Source organism: Agelaius phoeniceus (assembly GCF_051311805.1).
Source record: "Agelaius phoeniceus isolate bAgePho1 chromosome W unlocalized genomic scaffold, bAgePho1.hap1 SUPER_W_unloc_2, whole genome shotgun sequence".
NCBI classification, from domain to species: domain Eukaryota; kingdom Metazoa; phylum Chordata; class Aves; order Passeriformes; family Icteridae; genus Agelaius; species Agelaius phoeniceus.
In genome coordinates, this window is record NW_027509867.1 from 1973705 (window position 1) to 1997325 (window position 23621).

A 23621-nucleotide genomic window follows, 5' to 3' on the forward strand; every position below is an offset into this window, starting at 1 on the left:
TTTTATCTGCTTTTCTTCTTCCTTTCCCCATGGGTGGCCGATTTGGGAGTATTTGTCTTGTACTTTGAGTTCCTGCTCAGACTTGCTCCTGCATATGCTGTAAAGTCTTACCTACCCCTTTCTGCTGAAACATGCTTGCAGACTGGTGGAATTGCTAGAGACAAAGTATTGGAATATTATCCCAATATTACCAGGTGGAATGTGCCTGGGCTCGTCTGAGCCTGGCTGCTGGGCCAAAGGCGGCAGCTGTGGTATTTCACCTCAGAGACACCTTTGGCTGGCTGGAAGTTGCAGTCAAGCACTCGGAACAAGTCCAGGCATGGTAAAACTCAGTTTACCTTTGATGGAAAGGCTCCAGGCTAGGTGAAGAGGAAAAGGAGATGGATTCTGCAGAGGTTTTAATCCAGAGTTTTATTCCAGGGTCACAGATGTCTGAATCTTGGTAACAGCTCCACAGAATCCCGACCACATGGTCCCGTCTCTTTTTAAGCCTGGGGAAAGGGGGAGGGGAAGGGGTAGGTGAGCCACCAACCAGGTGGGAGGGGGGGAAGGCTCAGGGGACAATGACACTTGGACCAGCCAATGACCCAGGGCTGAGGGGCATCTTTTGAACTGCACCAACCAGACGACGGCCTTGCTGGAATGTTAAGATTGACTGACAGCACTTAGCAAGGAGGCAAGGGGGAGGGGAAGGGAGAAGGTATTGCCACACCTGGGAGCTGAAACAGGAAATGGCATCACACTGCAACAACAAAGCTTACAAACCAGGCCCCAGTATGATTAGCCCAGTGTCCCTGCCTAAATCCAGGTATGCTTGTATTAAAAAGGAGCAAACTATTCTAACTCACTTGCCTCCTCACTTGCGCTGCCATGGGGGAGCAAAGGGGGTGAGGGGCTCTTTGCAGATGAGGGTCTCCTCCATGTGCTCCTCTTTTTTTTTTTTTTTTTTTTTTTGTAGCTCATGGGGAATCCTGTGTGCCATTCCAACTCTTTGTTATCAAATGTGTGAAGGCATGGTGCTGCTGTAGCAGCAGCCTGAGTTCAGTGGGAACATGTCCAAAGCACTGGGTCCCACAGCAGTGGGAACAGTGAGAGACTTGCCTCTGCTGCCATGGCCATCCAGCCTGGGGAGAGCAGCTGCTGGGGCTTCCCCCATTCTGCCAACAGTAGTCTGCCTCCAGCATGTGGCCTGTATGGCCATGATTTTGCCAGAGTGTGGAAAATGCATTGTTTGAATGTGTTTTGATGGTGTCTGACATCACCTGACTGGAGCAGTTTGGTGGGCAGGACGCCCTGTGGGCAGGGCCATGGCAGGGATGGGTGGCTGGCACTGGCACTGGCACTGGCAGTGTTATTTTCCCAAGCAGGCTCCTGGTACAGCTGTGGGGGAGGGCAGCAGCAGCTGTATCAGCCCAGCGAGCAGCAGCACATGGAGGAGACCCTCATCTGCAAAGAGCCCCTCACCCCCTTTGCTCCCCCATGGCAGCACAAGATGATTCCCCACAGGGGAAGGGCTGCTGCAGGCTGGAGACTCCTGCAGCCAGGCCTTGTTGCAATCTCCTTGCTGCAGCTGTGCCTGGAGGATGTTGGCCTGCAGCAGCTCTGCTGATGCCCGGGAATGCTGCTGGGCTCAGAGAGGCAGAGTGTGTACAAAAGCTGCATTCAAAGCGCCGATGGCGAGACCCCGCAGCCGCTGGCAAGGGCAGCAGCTCTTCTTCATTCCGTGCAGGTGAGAGCCCAGCCTTGGAGCCTGTCCCTGGGGACAGGGAAACGCTCTGAGCGTAGGTTTGAATTTTCAGGGACAGTCCAAATGAGAATTGCTTTGAGGCAGGTGTTGTAATATTGGTTTTGGGTCTGTCTGCAGGAAAGAAAGCAGGAAAAAAACCCTTGAGCAACAAAGGAGAACTCTGCATGGCAAATTTACACCCTACAGATACACTGATCATATCAGCCCACTGAATACTGGGGGCATCTAATGCAGAGAGCAAAGCTTCTTTGAATAGATAGGAGAGATAAGACTTGAAGAAATGATTTTGCAGATGCAGAAAAGGGGATCAGACCCACGGGTCCCATGGCTCAGGCTTAGTTCTGCCAAATCAAGCATGATTAGTTTTATCTTTTCTGTTGGAGTGTATTTCAGAATGACCTGCCTATTGTGATATTACTGCTAAGAAATTTGGAATTGTCAGGAACCGCCAAGATCAGAAATATTTTGAAGCAGATCATGTCTATGTTGGGCTTGGGTGTCTCTGCAATAAAGAAAGCAGGGAATAAAGCCATGGAACAATGAAGCAGAGCAAAAGTGGAACGTTTGGATGGTCAATTTGTTCCCTACAGCTATTGGCCAGCTGAATTACGGGGTCATCTACTGGGAAGTGCAAAGCTTCTTTAACTTCCACCTCCTGGTGCCATTGTTTGTGTCCCAGCACTTGGTTTGATGTGAAGACAAATAAACAAAATCCCACACCAACAAGCTGCAACCCAGAACTGAGTGGGAATTACAGAAATAAAGGCCTTGAAAAGTAGCTTTGGAAAGGGTCTATATCCTAGACAGTGTGAAAGCCTCAGGCCTGGCCAGGCTGGGCTTAGGGCTGGCTGCCCTTGGCAAGGGAATGGAAGGGGATGGAGTCGGGGTGGGGTTTTGCAGCCATGGAAACGAGAGAACCATGGTGAGCGTGTCACAAAGGGGCAGCCCCAGGCTGGGCTGGTGCAGGTTGTGTTGACACAGCCCCAGTGGCAGCAGACGCGTCCGGCTCTGCCTCTCTGTGCCGAGCGCTGGCGATTGGAGTCACCCGGCCTTGTTCAAAGGCTGGCACCAAGCTCCCGGTGCTGACTGCTCTGAGAGCGTTCCCAAATTCCAACCCAGGCACTTCTGCCAGGCAGAGGCACAGGTTCAAACATGGATTTCACTGGAAAAGGAAAGACCCCTGAAGGAAAAGGTGAGGATAGAAAGGAGCTGAAAGGCTGAAGCCAAATGGAAAACAAATCCCACCAGATTTCAGAGAAAACTGGTCTGTGGTGGTCAGTGCTGGCTCTGTGTCAGAGTAGGTGGCTGACAGCTACAGATGATCCTGCAAGGATGCCCTGAGGCATCACAACATTCTGTCATTAGTTTACTCTGCTTTCTCCTTTTTGACAGTGGCCAAATCACTCATACTGTCAGCCAGGACAGGGACTGTGGCCACAGCTGACCACAGATTGGACACGGTCATGAGATGCAAGTCCCGTTGCTTTCTTTGCCATCAATGCCATCAACGTTAGGTCTCATGACAGATAAATTTCCTGTTCTTCCTCTGCTTGCTAGTTGGGCCCAACCCTGAGGATGGTATTACGGTGCACTAGAAACACCAATAAGGCCTGCCTGCTTGTGGGAAGGTTTTTGTGGTTTGCAGAACTAGCAGTCACAGCTAGTGTGGGTTTTTCCAGTGGATTCACAGGCCAGCCTTAAGAAAGAATCTTTTTTTCTTTTTTCCCCTCTTATCATTGGAGCTTTCCACCTTTACCTTCAGACTTGCTAACTCAATACTCTTCAGAAAAATTAAATGCAGGCCAGTTCCATGAGAAATAAAACCAAATAAATTTTCTCAATAATTAGAAATTATTCCCCTCGAGTGCCACACCCATTAGATTTGCTGATGATAAAGGTGGGAGTTCACCTAACTCACTTCTTCCCTTGTGAGCATGGCTGAGCCTCACACAGAGGTGAGGGGGGAGCTGGGCCACTCTCTGTTGGGAGGAAGGGTCTTGTGGCAGCGCAGAGAGGCCGTGCACATTGCCAGGGAACAGCTGTGCCCTGCATGTGCCCATGCAAGGAGCTGTGCTGCTGCCAGTGCCCCTGGAGCTGCAGGGCTGCTGAGCTGTGGGGCAGGCAGAGGAGCAGGAGGGTGCAGGTGCAGCTGAGCCATTCCTGGAGAGCACAGGGCTCTGGGCTCCCTGCTGTCCCAGGGCAGCCCAGAGGCCAGGCTGTGCCTGTGCTAGCTCTGGGCAAGTGGCTCAGGGTTTTGCCCTGCCTGCCTCAAGTGTCTGCCAGCAGGAGCATGTTTCCCTGTGCAGCTGTTTAGAAGTTTGCAGGAAATGTGTCCCATGAAATACGGAGCTTCAGATGCTTTAGGTTTGCATGGTGGCCTCTGTTCTATTTTGTGTCTCCACTTTGCAGGCCTGACTGGTTACCCTCTTGCCAAGAGGTTTTCCCTGGCAAGTCCCTCCATGCTCCTTCCTTCCAAGCCATTGCCTCCCATCCAGAAGAGCTCTCCTTCAACCAAGCCAGGCCCAACATGCAGCGGAGAGCAGGAGAATGGGAAAAATGGCACCAGCTGGGATGAGTCCAGGGTAAAAAAACAGGAGCTGATTTCAGAGGGAAAAGGATGTAAGGTAAGGAGACAAGCTAAGTGCAGTGTGGTAAATGTTCAGGTGATGTGCTGTGGGCAGAGCTCTGAGACCTTTTCCGTGACAGGAACTGACCCTCTCACTGAAGTTTGAACAGGTCCTGGTTTGGCTCTTTAGCTGGGCCAGAAATGATGGGATATGAAGGAAGGGTGTGCACCTGCCCCTGCTGCCCCCAGCCCCATTCCTGGCCATGGCATGGGGGCCCTGGAGCAATGTGGGCAGGCAGAGAGCTTGCAGAGAGCAGCAGGGCAGGGAGCTCTGCTGAACTTCCTCAGTGCCAGGGAGCCGGAGATGATGCATGTGTGGGAGCTGGAGAGCAGCCAGCATCCCGAGAGCTCAGCAGCATCTGGGCTCCAAGGCTGCTGGGGAAGTGCAGGAGGGAAGGGCAGCAGCAGGAGAAATGAGGGGCTTGAGAAAAGCAGGTTTTGGCATCCTGCAGAATGGCTTTGTGGGGACGTGGCTGGAGATCAGCAGTGGCTGTGAGACACCTCAGGGGCAGGGAGAGAACAGTGATCTAAAGCCACTGCCATGCCATCCAAAAGGGCAGTGGAGGCAGGGGCACCTCAGAACATCTTGATGTCAACCATGTGAATGCCAGCTGGGAATGCAGCCACACTTGGAGAAACCTGAGCAGAAGGGGAGAGGTGGCAAATGTGTGACATGGGCTGACCCTCACCTCCTCCCTTTACTAGGTCACCCTTCCTCATCCTGGGCCAAGCTGCTTCATCAGTTTGTCTTTTCTGCCAGGTCCCAGTTAAATGCATGGCTAAATGTCTTGAAGCATGAATGGGGGCAAGGCTGGATGCTTGACCTGAGCACTGTGTTCTACTCTTTCCAGACTTCCTTGCTCTATTCCAGTGGTGGGGATATGAAGAAGGGGTCACTGGCACCACCTTTGATCCCCCCCATACGCAAGGCAGTGAGTCCCCCTGTGGGCAGCGCTGCAGGGTCTCTGCCAAGCTCTCCCCAGCTGGAATTCCAGGAGTCCCAGGAGATGAGGTAAGCCAAGGTGTCTGTTACTCCAGTGTGCTGTTCAGCTCTCTCTTCCCATCTCGTGTGGTTATTTTGCCCAGTCAGATATCCCATGTATTTAGGCAAGCCTCTGTGTATTCACCATTATGCCCATCTATGATGATCCAGCACAATGTCAAAGGCAACAGCAATGTCCCAAGAGCAGAGGTGGTGGTGGGGAAGAGGAGGCAGGGCTTCAAAGAACCTCCTGATGGGTCCTCTGCTGGACTTGGCTATTGTTTCACACAGAACTTGGTCAACTCTGTGTGACTCCAGCATCTGAAAGCTTAAGGACAATGAATCAGCTTTGCATCCTGTTGGTTTATGAGTTGCATTTCCTCCTTCATCAGAGTGACCATGCTAAGAAGTTTTGCCTCCTTTCATGGTACACCCATTCCCTCCCTTCTCTTTCTACCTCCTCACATGTTCTTTTGTCCTCCATTTTCTCCAGGCCAAGACCCAGCAGCATAAACAAAGAGAACTTTGAACATGCAGGTGGGTACAGGGCATGTCTGTCCTAAAATGACCATTGTAGTCTTGACTCAGAGGTGATATTTGGAAAGCCTGGTTAAAACCCATTGTTTTAAAAATTTCTTTAAATTCATTTCAATTCCTTGATGGGCTCACTGGACTCTCCCAGAGCCCAGTCCCTGGGGCTGTGCTCCAGTGGTGCAGTGAAAATTCCTCCAGTTTGAAGTGTTGAGTGGCAGGAGCTGGAGTGGTGCCTTGGGGCCCTGGAGATGCAGTGCAGGGCAAGGAAACATTCCTTTCCATCCTGCACATGCCTTTTATCTCCTGCAGCCTTTCTAGTGTCACAATTAGGGTAAAGAAAGCATTTATCATGAAATGAGAGATGTTCCCACTCCTTCCTCCTGCTTTTGAAGAAGAAAACCTTTCCTTGGGGCAGTTTCTGAGCCGAACCCTTTGAGATCTGAAGAGGATTCATGGACATTGCCTGGTTTTGCACTGGCAGAAATCTGGAAATTTCCTATGATAGAAAGTCCTTTTGAATTTTCCAATGAAGGAGAAGGTGGCTTCCAAATGGATGCAGCCTATGCAGGGTGTGAGTTTGTCATGCTGTGACAGCACAAGCCCACAGCCACCCATGGCAGGTTCACAGTGACAAATCTCTTCCCTGGCTCTCTCTGCCTGTGTCAGTGTTGCAGGCTGAGGCTGGGGCAGGAGATGCCTTCTGCCTTGTCCCTGTCCCTGCCTTGCCTGATCCCTGACAAGTGGAATTATGCCAGACAAAATGCAGTCCCTGGTGCATCTGGGTCAGGCAATGCTTTCAAGTTGAAAGCCCCAATGACACTGTTGTTGTTCCTGTGTCATCTCTGGGTGTGTAATGATAGGAGAGATGAGACTTGGAGAAATAATTCTGCTGATGCAGAAAAAGGGATGAGATCCCCTGGTCCCTTTGGGGATCAGGGTTAGTTCTGCCAAATCCTGGCTGTGGCCCCTTTGGAATGACTCTTTACTCACTCATATGCAGCTGGAATGCTTAATGCTCAGTAAGTAAGGTGACATTTTTGCTGGATCAATTTTGAACTAGAAATGACCTCTCATTAAACCTTACCTGTCTCACTTTTATTACTGACCACAGCAGTGGTCAGGGTGAAGGAATCCAGGTTTAAGACACTCATCCTCCTTGGCTGCCATATGATTTTATTCTCTGTGCAGCCATGTAAAGAACTAGTTCTCTTAATTCTAACTGCTCTGTTGGAGAGTATTTCAAAATGACCTACCCTCTGCTATTTCCATTAGGAATATTTTGAATTGAAAGTATTAGCCAAGATCAGAAATGTTTTGAGGCAGGTCATGTTTATGTTGTGTTTGGGTGTCTCTGCTGAAAAGACAGCAGGGGATAATAAATGCCTGGAACAAGTAAGTAGAGCAAAAATGGAACTTTGGGATGAACACTTTGTTCCCTACAAAGCCAGGCTCACAGAATACTGGGCACATCTAATGGAGAAAGCAAAGCTTCTTTTGCATTTAAAACGTGGTGCCATTGTGTGTGTCCCAGCACTTCTTTTGTTTTAAAGAGTAATATAAAATCCCAAAAATGCAAAACCCAACCTGGAATTGAGTGGGACCTTTTGAAAACAATTACTTCCTTGCCAGTGTCAGACTCTAGAGAACACTGTGAATTTCCAACTGTTTGGAAGGAAAGGGATCCTGTAGTAGTGGGGAGGCAAGGGGCACCACATGAACTAGTAGAGCCCTTCTCTCTTGGCTTGCCAGCTCCATATTGTTCAGAGAAATTAAACTAATGCTCATTTCACGAAAAATAAAAAAAACAAGCAATCTTTTCAGTAACCAAAATATGCTTTGAATTCCTCACCCATTAGATGGGTTGATTGTAAAGGCATGAATTCAATTAACTCACTTCTTCTCTTGTACCTGAATGTCAGCTTCTTCTGAGCCTACAGCAAACACCCAGAGGAAGAAGGGAAAGAGCTCTTGGTGCAAGATAGGAGCTGGGATGGCTCTGTTCCCAAGGGAACTGGCTGACCTGTTGGGCTTGGAGCCTCCTGTGCCGCAGCCTGGCCTTGGGAATGGAGGTTTGGGCTCCCGGGCGGCTCAGGGGCCTGGGCCCAGGAGCCCCGGCAGAGGCCGCGGAGCCGCGCAGGCCCCAGGGCATTGCCAGGGAGGACAAGGACAGAGGGGAGGGGGGCGCTGGGCTGCTTGCTGGCAGCAGGAAGGGTCCTGTGGCAGCGCAGAGAGGCTGTGCACATTGCCAGGGAACAGCTGTGCCCTGCATGTGCCCCTGCAAGGAGCTGTGCTGCTGCCCCTGGAGCTGCAGGGCTGCTGAGCTGTGGGGCAGGCAGAGGAGCAGGAGGGTGCAGGTGCAGCTGAGCCATTCCTGGAGAGCACAGGGCTCTGGGCTCCCTGCTGTCCCAGGGCAGCCCAGAGGCCAGGCTGTGCCTGTGCTAGCTCTGGGCAAGTGGCTCAGGGTTTTGCCCTGGCCTGCCTCAAGTGTCTGCCAGCAGGAGAATGTTTCCCTGTGCAGCTGTTTAGAAGTTTGCAGGAAATGTGTCCCATGAAATATGGAGCTTCAGATGCTTTAGATTGCATCGTCGCCTCTGTTATATTTTGTGTGTCCATTTTGCTGGCCTGACTGACAGCAGTGGTCCCAAGGAGGTTACCTTGGGATCTGTAGTTTCCCTGCCAATATCCCAAATGCTTTTACCTTCCAAGGCCCTCCTTTGAAAGAGCCACTAGTTAAGTCTCCTTTTTTTTATTATGCTGACCATTCTGCAGGGGCAAAAAGTCCTGATTTAAGACAATGCTTTTTTTCTACTGCGTTGCCACTTAATTTATCCTCTGTGAAGCTGTTGTATAGAATTGCAACTAGAAAATTATGACAGTGTTCACAGGGGACTCAGGTTGAGGGAAGAGACGAGGATTTGACTTCATATTTCAGAAGGCTTGATTTATTATTTCATGATATATATTACATTAAAACTATACTAAAAGAATAGAAGAAAAACTATACTAAAAGAATAGAAGAAAGGATTTCCTCAGAAGGATTTCCTCTGTGTCCGAGCCAGCTGACTGTGATTGGCCATTAATTAGAAACAACCAACATGGACCAATCACAGATCCACCTGTTGCATTCCACAGCAGCAGATAACCATTGTTTACATTTTGTTCCTGAGGCCTCTCAGCTTCTCAGGAGGAAAAATCCTAAGGAAAGGCTTTTTCATAAAAGATGTCTGTGACAGAAAATCAGCCTTTAGTCAGGCTGGTCTAAAAGTGGCCCAAGCTCATACAGTTTAGAATGAAAATCCTTGGGGAAAATGAAATATCTAGTGTCAAGAACACAGTTCACATTTGGGTAATATTCCTGCAATGCTCAGATTTTCTTTGAATGTCTTCTAAAATATTCCAACAAAAAGAAGACAATGTTGATCTAAGTGCATCCAGGTATTAGAACCTGGGGCTTCTTTCAGGAACCGGAAAGATGATGTTTACTAAAATCAGCGTGAAAAATGGCAGAAAAGAATCTCTGTCAAGAGCAATCTCTGTCTCTCTGCCCTTCTCTGTCAGACACAGAGGCTCTCCAGCCTGCAGGGGCTGAGGCCTTCATCATGCAGCAGGTTTCAGTCTGCTGGCCAACAGAGCCATGTCATGTCTGCTGCCAGTAGCCCTTCCCTTGGGAGAGGGTCCAGGCATTGTACCTTGCTGCTCTCAGTCACAATCTCTGTGTCTTGAGAGCTCTGCACTCTGGAACCTGTCTTGCCTGTTGCCCAGCATTGCATTTTTGGGGGCTTGAAGTCTGCCAGAGATTGACACAAAGCTTTGCTTCCATTCCCAGGCCACCCACTGAGCCAGGCCAAGGAGACAGATCATCCCACCAGTCCTGGTCTAACGAGGGACAGAGAGCTGAGGGACGGCTTTGGAAAGGTAAGGGATAAGGACAGGGATGAGCAGACTTCCTTTCCAGTGGCTGTTTGGTGCTTGGCCCAAAATGTCACTGAAAATCATCATCTGCCACTCTTGGGGGATGGGGATTTCCTTGGGAATATATTGGACAGCTACAGAACCATTGCTTGGCTATTTCCAGTGGTGCCAAGGTCCCTGGTTTGGAGATGGTGCTAAGGTCATGCCAGAAGCATTCTTTATGTGCAAAGGCTGTTTTAGAGAAGTTCTGAATGGCAGAGCAAGCTACACATCAGTGCACGTGGGCAAAGTGCACCCTCGAAAGCAGAGAAGCAAAGATTCTAATGTTGGGTGTAAGCAAGGCTGCAAAAGAAAATGGGAGAGGTTGATTTTTCCTGGTTACCTTTGTGGCTGTATCTCACAGCCCTCTCATTCTCAAGTTTTCTGCTCATTATCATCAGTGTTTCTGCAACTTGTTTTCACATGAATTCTCCTTTTGGTCTCCTGGTCTGAGAGACCAAGTCCTTCAGAGCCCTTCAGAACTGAGTCCTTCAGAAGCCAGGAAGTGAGAAACAGCTGCAATTCCTGGCCATGAGTGTTAAGCAACAGCTCATTAGCCCTCCTTGCTGGGTATTGCACATGGTTTTTATTCTCCTGCCATGGCCTGTAGGAACTGAACTGCATGCTCACTGGCCATGTCAGCTCTTCCTCTGTCTTGGAGCACTCCTATGACTTTGATGCTTCAAGCAGGGCTTCCTGACATAGATTGCAGTTGCAGCAGTGGAAGGTTGTGGCACTGAAGTGTTCCCCCTCACTGTGTGTAATTGCCAAGGTGAGGACAGGAGACATTCCTCTGAAACTATTGGAATGTGGCTGGAGCTGCATTGAAGCCTATGGCACTGTGTGGACTCTGTGCTCCTGATGAGATGTTGTGTGTGGTTTGTGTGTCTCTGCTTACAGTCTATGATGTATTTCCACTGCACCCAGATCCGTGCTGCTTTGTGCATGTTGGCTCAAAAGAACTTGGAGCAGAAGGACGCAGAGCTTTTCAAGAGAGAGATGAAGAATAGGAGACAAAGGAAAACATCCTTGCAGCCTATTCCTGAGACAGTCGAGCCTGGGGATGCAGCTGAAGCAAGTAAGTGGTGGCTACACTTGTGGTGGTCCTTTTTGACCACTTGCTTGCCCTTTGCACAGCGTTGCAATCAGACTGGGGAGTTGTTCTGCTTGCATCTGAGTGGAAGCTTGCTTGGGATTTAATTCTGTTTCTCAAAGGAAAATACAGAGGCATGAAGTGTCTTGCCCATGACCTCACTGAGTCAGTAACAGAATATCAGCTTCCTCCCTTGATCTCTAAAGTCTTTTAGAGTAGAAAACTCTGTCTTGCAAAGTACACTGGGGCTTAGACTCTCTCCTGGAGAGCAGCCTCCAGGGAAGGGGAGTCCAAAAGAATGCTTTTCAACCGGGGTGCAGCCTGGAAGAAACAAAATTCAGCTCCTTGTAATGAAGACACCAGAGATCCTTCTCCTGCCACTGCCTGCTGAGGAGCTGGTGCTGTAGAGCTGTGCTGAAGCCCCAGCCAGGGCTTCTGCTGTAGCCCCAGGAGGCAGCAGCGTTCCCGACTGAATCCCGGCTGAGGGGCTCTGCCTGCAGGGCTGTGAGCGCTGCCCGAGGGCGGCAGCGGGGCCCTGAGGAGGCAGCACTCAGCCCAACGCCAGCACCCAAGGTTATCTGCACTTTGCTTTGGCAACTGCCCCTGCCAGCCTCTGCAACAGGAGAACAAAGGCAAAGCAATGCTGGGTTTCATTGTTTCTTAGGGAAAGCATCACTGCAGTTTGGCTTTAAGCTAGAATAGGGTAGATTTAGATTAGACATAAGGGAGAATTTTTTTTATAATGAAGGGAATGAAAAGCTGGAAGGGTTTTCCCAGAGAAGCTGTTGTTGGTCCATCCTTGAAGGTGTTCAAGGCCATCTTACATGGGGCTCTGAGGAACCTGATCAGGATGAAGATGTCCCTGCTCACAGGAGTTGGACTAGATAGTGCTTAAAGGTGCCTTCCAACCCAAAATCTTCTAGGACTCTGTGCTCATTGTCCCATGTTAGTGTTATACTTGGTATAAAGTGGTATTTCATTGTTATACTTGAAGTTCTTTGGGATAACAAAGAGATGTTACGCAGCTCCAGCAAGTTTTCTGGCCCTTTCCATCATCGCCCTGTCCAGCACTCTCCCCTTACAAGCTCCTCTTTGGTCCCTGCAGCCTTTAGCCTACCACCTGTTGATGGCACAGCTTCTAGAGTGCAGAGAACACACCCTGGTGGTGCCTTGAAGAAGGAGGTCGTGAGGAAGCAGGACAACGTTCCCTTACTGCCCAATACACCCATCATCCATGGGGATGGCAGCTTCCCGCACAGCTCCTCAGGTAAGCCTGCTCCGTGGCAGCTTTTTCCACACGAGTTTGTCCTTGCACAAGGAGCACAAACTGCCTCCTGCCTCAGCCAGCACTGCTGGGATCTTGGCTCCATAGTCTGTCCTGAGAGTGAACAGCAAATCTACTTTTGAGTGACTCCAGCTTGGAAGTACTGGAGCAGTTGGTTCTTAGAGATCCATTGGAAAGTTGAGCTGAATAAAGTAGTGGTAAAGGCCTAATCTCTGGCTTTTGCCCATCCTGAGAGTCCAAACTACAGCACTGGTGCCAGGAGGCAGCTAGGACTGCAGGGATGAGCTGCAGGGCAGTCTGCCAGGCTGTGCTCACTGTGCTTGTATGAGAACCACCAGGATCAGTTGTTCACTCACTATCTGGGCACCTGTGGCACTTGGGAGCTGGTGCTGCGGGGCAATTGTCAGCTTCAGCCTGGAGCTGGGCCCAGCTGGGAGAGGCTGGGAGCAAGCAAGGAGCCCCAGAAGCCAGACAGCAGGGAGGCCTCTGAGCCAGTGCCAGTTTGTAGCACACGGAGCCCTGGCTGGGAGATGGGGCTGAGGCCGCTCCATGGCGGGGCCTTGCCCGGGGCTGCAGCGCCCATGGCCGACCCTCTCCTCACAGTGACCTCGCAGACGGCCCCTGGTGCCAGGCGCCGAGAGGAGCCGCTCCGTGGGCGTGGGCGGAAGGACAGAGCCTCTTCAGACCCACAGCAGTCCTTGCAGGAGGCACTCTCCATGCTGGGCAGCGATGACTGGTAAGAAAGGCCCCGTTCCCTCTGTGTCCCTCTCGGCGTTAAGGTCAGTCAGAAGCGTGTCTTGCTCGTGCCTCGGAGCCCCGAGAGCCCAGAGGGCCAAAGGGCACTGGTGAAACCCCTGCAGAGCAGGGAGAGGATGAAGATTGGAGAGCAGCCTTTTCTTGGCCTTGCTCTGCAGCAGTGCTGCAGCTGCAGCAGGTCCGTGCTGTTTCCTCGCTTTGCCTGCTGCTCCATGGAGCTGCAAAGGAAACCTTGAGGGAAGAGAGAAAGCTCTGGAAGGAGATGATTTGCTGGCTGAAGGCAGAAGCAGGATGGCAGAAGTTTTGAGTGTAGAGATTTGGGTGCCTTGGGCCACTGGCCCAGTGGGACTGAGTAAGATTCCTCTCTGCTCCCACTGCTGACAGCAATGGCAGGTGACAGGGTCTCCCAGTGACCTCCTGCATGGGAGTCCAAGAAGCAGCTCCAGGGAGTTCCTTTTTCTGAGAAATGGACTGAGTTGTGCTTTCAAGTCCCTCAGCCTGCCATTACTCCTGAAGGGCTCATGGCAGAAGAGAAGGAAAAAGAAAGAAAACCCTCTAGGAATCTTGCACTTTTGGAATTCAACTTTTTACCTCTCACTGCTTCATATGGACCTGAGATGTTTTGCCAATACTCCCAATGTGTCCCAAAATTATACACAGGCAGAAGGAGGTCCAGAGGTGATAACCCTACAAATTTTAGCTGATACTGGTTTTCTTTTTGATGTCTTTTTTTATCACTCCCTGGTGGATGCTTCATTCACACAGGGGTAAGGACTCTATTCACACCGGGATAAGCATGAAAAATCTGCCATGATGCATCTCCTTGTGGAATCACCTTTGCTTTGCCCTTTCACTTCTGCTTTCTCTTCCCCATTTCTCTTTGGTGCCCTGTGAGGTGCAGAGAGTTTCTGCAGGTGTGGGGGGTCCAGATGGCACTCAGGGGTGCCTGTGGGATCGGTCCCCAGCCCTGGGCTGCAGCCCTGATGCCTCACAGACCTTCCTGCAGCTGAGGGCTTGCACAAAGCAAGTGCTCAGAGACAGAGTTGTTTGCACCTTTTAAATCACTTGTTGCTGTTGTGGGGGTTGTTTTAGGTAGGGGGTTTTGGGAAAAGCCAGAGTTTGCCCAGAGTTTGCCCAGGGGTGGAATCTCCTGGGTCATCCTGCTGCTTTTTTGGGGAATGTGTGAGGTGGAGTGGAGGGGGTGACAGAGAGGCTGAGATTGTAGAGTGGGAACTCAGCTCCAGAGTGGCAGTGCAGACTCTCCCTGCTGAATGCCTGCTGGGGCTGACAAAGAAGGAAAATGCCCCAATAACAGCCCGGTGGCACTGTGCCTCAGGGACAGGTACAGGGAGGTGACAAGAAACAGCAGCATGGCCCGGTCTCACAGCTTCTAGGAAGCAGTGACAGAGGGGCCTCATGTGCCAGAGATTTCAGAAGGGCTGTCTTCTTAAATGGCCACTCTGAAACCCCTCTCTTTGCCTCTTGGGTTTGTGAATGCTTTTGACAGCCACAGCATCCTGGGGCAACGCGTTCCAGGATTTCAATAAGCACTCCTTGAAAAGCACCTCCCATTGTTCAACTGAGCTGCCAGCCTGGTCATTTCAGAGGGTGCTGCCTTGGTGGAGAGAAAAATCAATCTTCTGCCTTTCAGGGAGCTGAAGGAGAAGGGACTCTTCACCATCAAACACCTGGCTGGGTCCCATTCAGAGGTCCTGCTTTGTAGACTTCGTGACATTTGCTTGGCAGTTACCAGAGAGGTGAGAACATTGTTCTGAATTGTCCTCCATACTTCATACACAGTGTGTAGAGTAGGTATGTGCTTGCTCATCTCCATGTGTGCTCAAGGTCTGCCTTCATTTCTGGTTTTAGACCTGATATTTCTAATGTCTGTCAGCTATCTGTAGGATCCGTGGGTACATGCAGCTGTATCTACTGGCAGGTCAGGTATCTGACACTCATCTTTGATTGTGGTGCCTTTATAATGCAATGTGCAAAGGCAGAAACTGAGACACTAATGACATTATTTTCCAGAGTCCCAATCTCTGCCCAAACTGTAATTCAACACTGCAAATTATTCTGTAGAACAGAGCCTGTGTTTTCTGTTTCCTGGCTGAGTGCTTCAGCTGCTGGTGTTGCTTTTTTGAACAGGAGCACCTGACTCTTTTATCTTTATGACTTGTGCCTTTATGATCTGAAAGCAGCTCTTGCTTTAATTTTCTAGTAAAAGGGCCTAAAATCAAAGCTGTGGACATTTTAGAAGGGTTAAGTAGAACACTTTGGTCAAATTTTTTTTAGGCCTGCAGTAAGCAGGTCTGAGGCCAGAAATTGGTGCCAGAGTGAGTGCCTTTCTGTGCTTGTGCTCTCCTGCTCTTCATGTACTTTTATGTTCCTCTGGACACAGTGGGATGTGTTGTCATTTCCTGGGACTTCTGTTGAAGGTAACTGGTTTTCTTTTCAAGGTGATTCTTATACTTCCCCTCATGACTTCCCCAGGTGACCAACCTCCGTTCCAAGGTGTCCTACTCTGCCATTGTCACTCTGGGAGAGCTCTTTGTGACCTTGAAGAAGGACATGGACTCTGAGGTGGATGAGGTTGCTCGGGTCCTTCTCCAGATGGTGTCCAACTCCCCAGAATTTGTTCAGAAAGCAGCCAGTCAGACCCTGGGGATCATGGTGGAGAATGTGACTCCTGCACGAGCAATGGCTGCTCTCATGGACATGGGAGTCAAGTAGGTTCTTCTTCTTTTAGTGATGTTCTTCACCTTCGTGTGTGTGGGAGGGAGAAGGGATGAGACAGAGATGGGAATGGTGGGAGGGAAGGGTCCTGTATCCTGCATCTTCTGTGGACTCAGTGACTTGATTCTCCGACCACCCTCACTTCTTTCCTCTTGTCACCTATTTCTGCCCTCCTGCAGCCTATTATTAGTTCTCAGAATCACAGAACTGTAGAATATGGGGAGTCGGAAGGGGCCCATCAGGACCATCAAGTCCAGCTCCTGGCCTTGCACAGAACAGCCCAAGGGTCACACCAAGTGCCTGAGATTGTTGTCCAAATGCTTCTTCAACCCTGTCACCACTGTGACCACTGCCCTGGGGAGCCTGTTCCAGTGCCCAGCCACCCTCTGGGTGAAAAACCCTTTTTCCTGATATCCAAACTAAAGCTCCTCTGACTCAGCTTCCTGCTGCTTCCTGGAGTTCTCCCAGTCTGTCAGATTTTCCTAGATATGGTGACTGGTGGGGAAGGGAAAGTGCCTGCAAGGGCCAAGGATAGAGCCTTGTGCTTTTGTGGGAAGAGGGACAATTGCAATTGCAGCTGTGAGCAGTGTTTGGTATTTCACAGCACTAACCACAGAGGCCCTGGGGAAAACCATGGCTCCTCATGATGCCATTAACTTGAGAAATGAAGAGGGTCCTTGCTGGGGCATGGAGCACATGGGGGACAATCTGCTGGGTGTGACACAGCCTGCACAGCAGGGGCAGCTCCTGCCAAAGGAGTCTTGTATGACTGTCCTGGCCTTAGAGCTCTACTTTCCATTCAAACTGATGTTTCGTGTTAGCCTTGAGATGATGAATCACTCTAAAGGCACCTTCACAGGCCGAGTGCCATGGGACAGTTGAAGCAAATGCTGCCTTAAATGTTGGTGATAGTTCCCAAGAGACACTCTCTAGAACAGGACAGCCTGGCTAAACTGCCTGCCACCCTTTCCCCAGCTTTGGAATAGGGAAAAACATTCAGATGGATCCATTGCCAAGCCTCACAGAAGAAGCAGGCTGCATTGCTGGATATTCTGCAACTTCACAGCCCACAATGTGTTTCCCCTGCATTTGTTGTTTTCCAAAGGTCTGCAGATTTGGGGATAAATGGGTGAAAAGAGCCTCAATCCTGCTGCAGCTCTGTGTATTGGGTGCCCTCTGATGGGTCGGCATCATTGTCCTTAATTTCTAAATTATTCATATGTCATCTATTTCTTTAATCTTTCTCAGAATAAATACTGAGAAAGAAATTGAGTATCAGACCGTGCAGGGAGGCTGAATTCCTCCCTCTTCCGTGCAGGCAGGCCTTGTGTGCAATGCTAACTTTGTGTTTACCTGAGGACAGAACCTTCTGCAGGTGTCTGAAGGTGCAGGGAGAGCCCAGGCTCCTTCCCCCAGCAAGGGCAGGGAGCAGGCTCTGGCCAAGGCCTGTGCTGCTGCTGCTCCTGGTCCCTGTGGCCCAGGGTTTGCTCTCTCCTCCCCAGCAGCCACCACGCCCCGGTGCGGAAGCGTGCGGCCCAACTCCTCCTGTCCCTGATGGAGAGAATTGGAGCCACCAAGCTCGCAGGCACAGCCAGGGCTGAGAGGCTGGCACACGTGGCAGGGAAGCTTGCTCAGGACTGTCACAAGGACACAAGGTAATGATCTTCATTTCACCTCCTAAAACAGCAAAACCGTTTTGTGTCTGGCTATAAAGATGAAACCACAAAAGAGTGGAAACTAAAGGGAATATGAAGTTACCTCATGGTGTGAATCATGGAATATGCTGAGTTGGAAGGGACCCATCAGGGTCATGGAGTCCATCCCCTGGCCATGTGCAATGACCCCAAGAGTCACTCCATGTGCTTGAGAGCATTGTCCAAACACTTGAGCTCTGTCAGCCTTGGCACTGTGACCACTGCTCTGGGTTGCCTGGGCAAATGGCTGTACTGGGAAACCTGAGGTTGGCCAGCAAAAAGGAGCATTGCCAACTTTTTCCTGTGGCTTGAAGGATTCTTTACTGAGATCAAAAGGCTCAGGTCAGCCAGTCCAACAGTTTTGTTTGGCCTTAGGTGCACAACACAAAGCCAAAGTGTTGGCTAATGTTCATCACTGAAGGATCCCAAACATCCATTTCTCATTAACTTCAGACTTTCCTAGAAATATTTCAGAGGTCTTCAGCCAACATATTCAGTCTTTCTAAACCTGTTCTGCAGATTTCTAGAATGCTGTTATCTGTGGCTCAGTGAACTCCACATTTCTTCTTGAAGAAAACTGTGGCAAAATCAACCCAAACCAACAAAATCCCGTTCCTTTGATGATGAAATTCCCATGAATAGCTGCCAAGAACACCAGAGCAACTAGCTGCCCCTGTGCAAAACATAGTATAGAATACTCAATAGGATGCATGAGGTGTTTTGTTCTGGCTTCCCTGCCAGTTAAAGAAAGGCAAATTATTGTGCAATGGCAGCAAGACACTGCTAATAGGCTCTGACAACAAAGCAGATGTGTTTTGCTTGTTCCCTGAGATCCTTTGATGCCACAGAAGCACACCCACAGTTTCAGAGTGAAATGGTATTTTTCTGTTGCCCCACATTCTCCTCTTGCCTCTTGTGTTCAGCTGACAGCACTGTGCAGTGTCAAGTGAGGTAAATCTCCCTCTTTGCTGAGTAGGTAATGCCTTCTCGTGCAAGGATTGCACCTGATGAGTTTAAGGTATCAGCCTTTTCTGTTAACACTCTTCCTGTGTTTGTTCACTTTTCTTTTGTTTCCTTTCTTCCTTCATGCCTTCCTGCCTTCCTTTTTGCCTCCTTCCTTCCTTTCTTCTGTCCTCCCTTCCTTCCTTCCTTAGGCATTATGGACAAGAGATGGTGAAAATGTTGCTCAATCATCAACAATTTAAAAAGCTTTTGGAACAATCTCTTTCCACCCGTGACCTGGAAGATATTCTGACAAGAATCAAGAAGGAAGTAAGTGCTTGGCAGGAGAAATGTCTCCTTTGTGCAAGTATTGCCGCTGCTAATATGAGATCAAACATACCCAATCTGTCTTTAGCTCATTCCTCTTCTGCTGAATCATTTTGCTCCTGGGAATGAGCTGTTAATCCTCAGCCTGTTCATCTGCAGATCACAAAGGAATTGATATTATTAGGGAAAAAGTGGGGTTTTGAATATTTTCAATATCGGTCACAAAGAGGAAAGGGAAAGAGGAGAAAATGGGTTTACATTTAAGCGTAAGCCTCCACCATGCTCTCCCTACTCTGCCCCTGTAAAGGAATTAAGTGAGAATTGTGTTTCTGAACATAACAGAGTCTTTGCAAAGGACACTGGAAATAGTAGTACCAAGAAAATTTGCAAATACACAAAAGATGTCCAAGTCAATCCTAGTTACTTCAATTACTGTCTGTCTTTTGGGAATGCTGCCCTGCTGTCAAGCCCTGTGGAGCTGGAAGAAGCTTGGTGAATTCAGCAGCATCCAGTGGAAAATCCTTTGTTTGTTTGAGGGGATTTTTCTATCAACATTATAGAAGGGAGCCTGCCTTTGTGCAGGCACAGGGAGAGTGACTGTTGAACCAAATCGACTTCCAACACAATGGGCCAACCCCCAAAGAGTCCAGTTTGTTCTGCTGCTTCCTTCACAAACACTCATTGCCTGCCAGTTTGCATTATTCCCATTTATGCTCAAGACTAAGGAATTTGGGATTTTATATTGCTGCTCAGTCTGGTAGCACCCATAACCTGCCTTGGGCTACCTACTGAAAACAAAGAGTTGGCATCACTGAATCTCTGGTCTGTTTCCATCTGTAAGTTAGGAAATGTTTCCCTAAGCCTCGGTAGCAGTGATCCTGGTTCTAATTTGTGTTTTCAACAGGGAATTTCCAATTTTATACTCCAAAGATTGATGGGGTTTCTCTATGTCTTTGTAGGGGATGGCAAACCAGAAGGCTGAAGGCCCATCTGTCAAGGAGCCGGTGAAGGAGAGGAACGGTGGCCCAAAGAAGCCCCAGGCCACATTGTCTTCTAGCAAATGGTACTGGGCACTTTTGTTAGATGAGACAAAGCACATGACAAGCTTTACATGTCTCTTCCTCAGGAAAAACTTTCTGGCAGAGATGACCAGTGCCACAGATTGTTTCCTTTCCCTACAAATGCTCTAGGATAAAAAATGTCTACTTCTGCATTGTGCTGAACACAACTTCTCTGGAGGGGTTTCCACAAAAATGGAGAGACAAAAAGACACCCATTGATTGCAGCTCAGATGATGCAGTGCAGTGGCAAGGGCAGTGTTGTGGAGGCTGGGAGAGGGCCAAGTTTCTGCTGCCTGACTTGGGACAAGTAAATTCAAACAGGGCTTTGTTTTCATCTGAGTGGAGTCTTTTTCAGATGGGTGTTTTGATGAGAAATCTCAGTCTGGAAGCAAGATGCCATTCCACAAAGATGCAGTTCTCATCCATGTGGTTTGGCCTGGCTGAATCATGGTTTTCTTACACTCAAACAGTATCAAGTTTGAGTAGTAAGGAGCAAGGCAATTCCTGAACAACTTCAGTCAACAGGTGTCTCAATGTGGACTTTTTGTCTTGATATTCCTGTCCTTCATGTAATTTGCTTGATGGACAGCATGTTTGGTTTATTTCCCCCTGTGCTGCAATCAGCATTTAAGACAGGAATTGCTCCTTGCTGTCTCTTTCATGGCAGTTGCAGAGCTGCTTGTACCTCTTCTCCTCTGATAACAGAATTTAGCTCTGTCCTGCTCAGCAGTGGCAGGAAAGTGACCACATGCCTCAGTAGCACAGCTAGCATCTTCCCGTGCTCATGGAAGAGACAGGTTGATCAGGAGAATTGTTCCCAGTGGGTTTGTTAACCTGTGCATCTAGGCTCTAGGGAAGCAAATGAAATGTGAGTGGAGTGTAGTTCTGGGATGTCTGGCTTCCATTTTTATCTCTCTTACTGATTTTCTGAATCCTTCAAATATAGCCCTGTTTATCGGTTCAGATGCATCTGAGCTACTTTTCCAGATTGTCATGCCTGGTGTAGAGACACTTCTCCAGAGTGATGAGTCTCCTTATTCTAAGACACACATGTCCCTTATGAGGAAGCATTTAGACTTGGAAGCAGTGTCTCTCTTTCTCCACAAAGCAATGTGACCTGTGTGCCCTGGCAGCCATCTGAAGATAGATCAGATGCATCTCATCCTTGGTTTTCCTCAGTGAGCTCTGGCAAGAACGTTACTTGCAGATTGTCTCCGGTAATCATTGTCATGAGGTCCACATTGTTCTTCGGACCCTCATGACTTTCCAGCTTGAAATCACATAATAGGAAAGCTGCTCAAGATGTTTTGCTCACAATTAACTGAAGGTATTGTCTGTGGCTGCAGCTCTCTCCATAGAGAGCAGCAGGCACAACTTTCCCAGGCATTGTCCCGGGGAAGGCTGTGAGAAGATCAGAGAAAAGAATCAGAAACAATTCTTATCTGCCCTTGCTGCGCCTGTTGTTGTGAACATGTGGAATGTGTTATAGAGATTTGTTTACTAAAGGGTAATTTCTTAATTGGCTACTGGTGATGGTGTTTTGGATTCAATTGACTAATCTGGTCTGTCTGTGTCTGACTGTCTGTAAGGGTGATGAGTTTCTGTATAGTATAGTATAGTATAGTATAGTATAGTATAGTATAGTATAGTATAGTATAGTATAGTATAGTGTAATAAAGTGATTGATCAGCCCTCTGGAATCATGGAGTCAATGCTAATTATTTCCACGACGGGGATGCCATGCTACAATAATTATCACCAACAGGTCCTCATTTGGTTTTATTTTCCAGGGTGAAATCTCCCTCTGATGGACACCTCCTACACTGTGCAAAAGCCCAGGTCACATCACCTCCAGCTGTGGAAGAAACGGAGCTGCTCCAGAAGCTTTACCATCTCCTGGAAGCCAAGGGGTTTCAGACAAGGATGGAAGGAGTGGAACTCCTCCAAGACCTGTGCAAAACCAGCCCCCAGCTCATCTCCACCAACATTGTCCAAGTACGTAGGGTATCTTCACTGCTCCTTTCCTTTAGCTCCTTTCCTAAGCCTGTAGCAGCAAAGTTAATTCAGTGTGTCTTGGCACTCTGTCCTGGCTGTTTGGGACATGCTGGTCCCTCTTACCCAGACAAATGTAATTCAGGTCCAGTCTTCAGGAAGTGTTATTTCAGTCCAGCTGTATTTGTCTGGCAGGTGCCTATTGATGCTGTTTATCAGATGATGGCAGAATTTTCTGCTGGTGTAACTGCTGCTGTCTCCTACTCCCAGTTGGGTTAAGTGAAGGGAATCCAGCCCCTGAAAGCATGGCAATTGTTCTCTAGACCAAAAATGGGTTTGCATAGGGAAGAGAAGTATCAGGCTGGGTTGGTTTAAACCCAGTTGGTTTTTCAAAAACAACACTTCTATATACTCCATCTTGTCTTGCACAGGCACAACTCTGGCTACTCATTTCCATCCTTGTTCCTATTCCTCTTGGTAAAGACAGTGCTCACCCTTCTTGGGGGGGTCTTTTTTTCTCTTTGGAAAAGGATGGAAACAGCTAAGGACTCATCTCTGCCTTCTCCTCCCAGTAGCTGCTTTTTCCCTTTTTCCAGGAAAAGGTGCCTGACAATGTGGCTGTCAAGGGACTGAACGTGCTCTAATGAGAGCTGTACAGCACATTCCATTTCAGAAGTCCACATGTTACTTAGAGAAATAGTCTGGATCCTGGAAGAGTTGACCAGAGCCCTGCACTTCTCCAGACACTGGCTCTGAGACAAACAAAATAAAACTTAGATCTCCTCCAGCCATAGTTTTGGCAAAATCATAACTGCCCTCAGTACTTGAGGCAACTGTATAGAAAACCAGGCATTGTAAACATCTGCTTCCATTCAAAGCAAAGGTACTCTTTAGCATTAATAAATGGAATTGATTTAATGATTTAGAGATGGAGAGAAATACCATAGGGGCTACTCTGTCCCCAGCCCAACCTCTTAAAAACAGAAGAAAATCTTTCAACCATCATGAGGTTGCGCCACCATTCCAGTGAGTGGCCCACAGGAAAACAGTGAAATTGTGCAAGCGAGTGACAGAAAGGATCACTTTCATCTTTGACATTGCTGACTGCTACAGCCACTCTTCAAACAAGGACATTTGAATCCAGCTTTCACGTTGCTTGTTCTCTTCACAGATTTTTGATTATTTTGTCCTGAGGATATCTGACAGCCACAAGAAAGTGAAGCAGAGGGCACTGGATGTGCTGGCTGAAATCACAGGAGTCCTGAAAGATGCCTTGAACCCAGTGATCATTGGTTTGGTGGAAGGAATAACAAAGAACCTGAACTCAAAGGATCCCAGGGTTCGTGGGGCAGCTGTGAAAGCACTGGAAGAATCCATTGCTCATTTGGGTAAGGCTGAGCCCTGGCAGGGACTCTCCTCAACTTCGTCTCTGTCTCTCCTGCACAAGAGAGCGCTGAGTGCCTTGACAGCTGCTCTTGTCTGTGGAACACTCCAGCTGACACCCACCAGAAGCTGTGCAGCTGCAGTCCTTATGCACCATCCCCAACAGGCTGGAGTGTGCAGCATCATTTCCCAACAGTCCCAGGCTCCCTTGGCTCTGTGCCACTTGTCTGAAGAGCAAGTCCTGGGCTACAGCTTTGCTACAGTTCAGAGGCAAAGGGGGTTTGGAGTGTGCTTGGGCCCTGTCTGACTTCCCAAATGAACAGCTTTGCTGTTGGCATGAAGGGACACTGACCCATCAGAGCTTCTGCAGAGCAGCCACCTGGGAGGCTCTACATTAGAGGCATCAGCTGCCTATTTTCCACTTTTCTTCTTTGTCTTCCATGTTCAAAGGGGAACTTATGATTCACCAAGTTCATTTCATTAGAACAAACAGGTATAAACCCAGCTGTCAA

The 23621-nt window shown here is 48.9% G+C and overlaps 1 protein-coding gene across 1 annotated transcript in view; it reads left to right on the forward strand.

Moving 5' to 3' along the window:
• The first annotated feature begins 1673 nt into the window (after positions 1–1673).
• Positions 1674–23621, forward strand: part of LOC143692636 (TOG array regulator of axonemal microtubules protein 2-like) — a 29742-nt gene continuing 7794 nt past the window's right edge. Inside the window, exons 1-14 of the mRNA XM_077172886.1 lie at positions 1674–1729; positions 5245–5385; positions 5849–5892; positions 9716–9804; positions 10741–10918; positions 12039–12200; positions 12822–12954; positions 14626–14731; positions 15468–15703; positions 17213–17365; positions 18559–18676; positions 19633–19736; positions 21525–21729; positions 22898–23114. Of these exons, the coding sequence (XP_077029001.1) occupies positions 1674–1729; positions 5245–5385; positions 5849–5892; positions 9716–9804; positions 10741–10918; positions 12039–12200; positions 12822–12954; positions 14626–14731; positions 15468–15703; positions 17213–17365; positions 18559–18676; positions 19633–19736; positions 21525–21729; positions 22898–23114 (1942 nt within the window). The remainder of the gene's footprint in view (positions 1730–5244; positions 5386–5848; positions 5893–9715; positions 9805–10740; positions 10919–12038; positions 12201–12821; positions 12955–14625; positions 14732–15467; positions 15704–17212; positions 17366–18558; positions 18677–19632; positions 19737–21524; positions 21730–22897; positions 23115–23621) is intronic.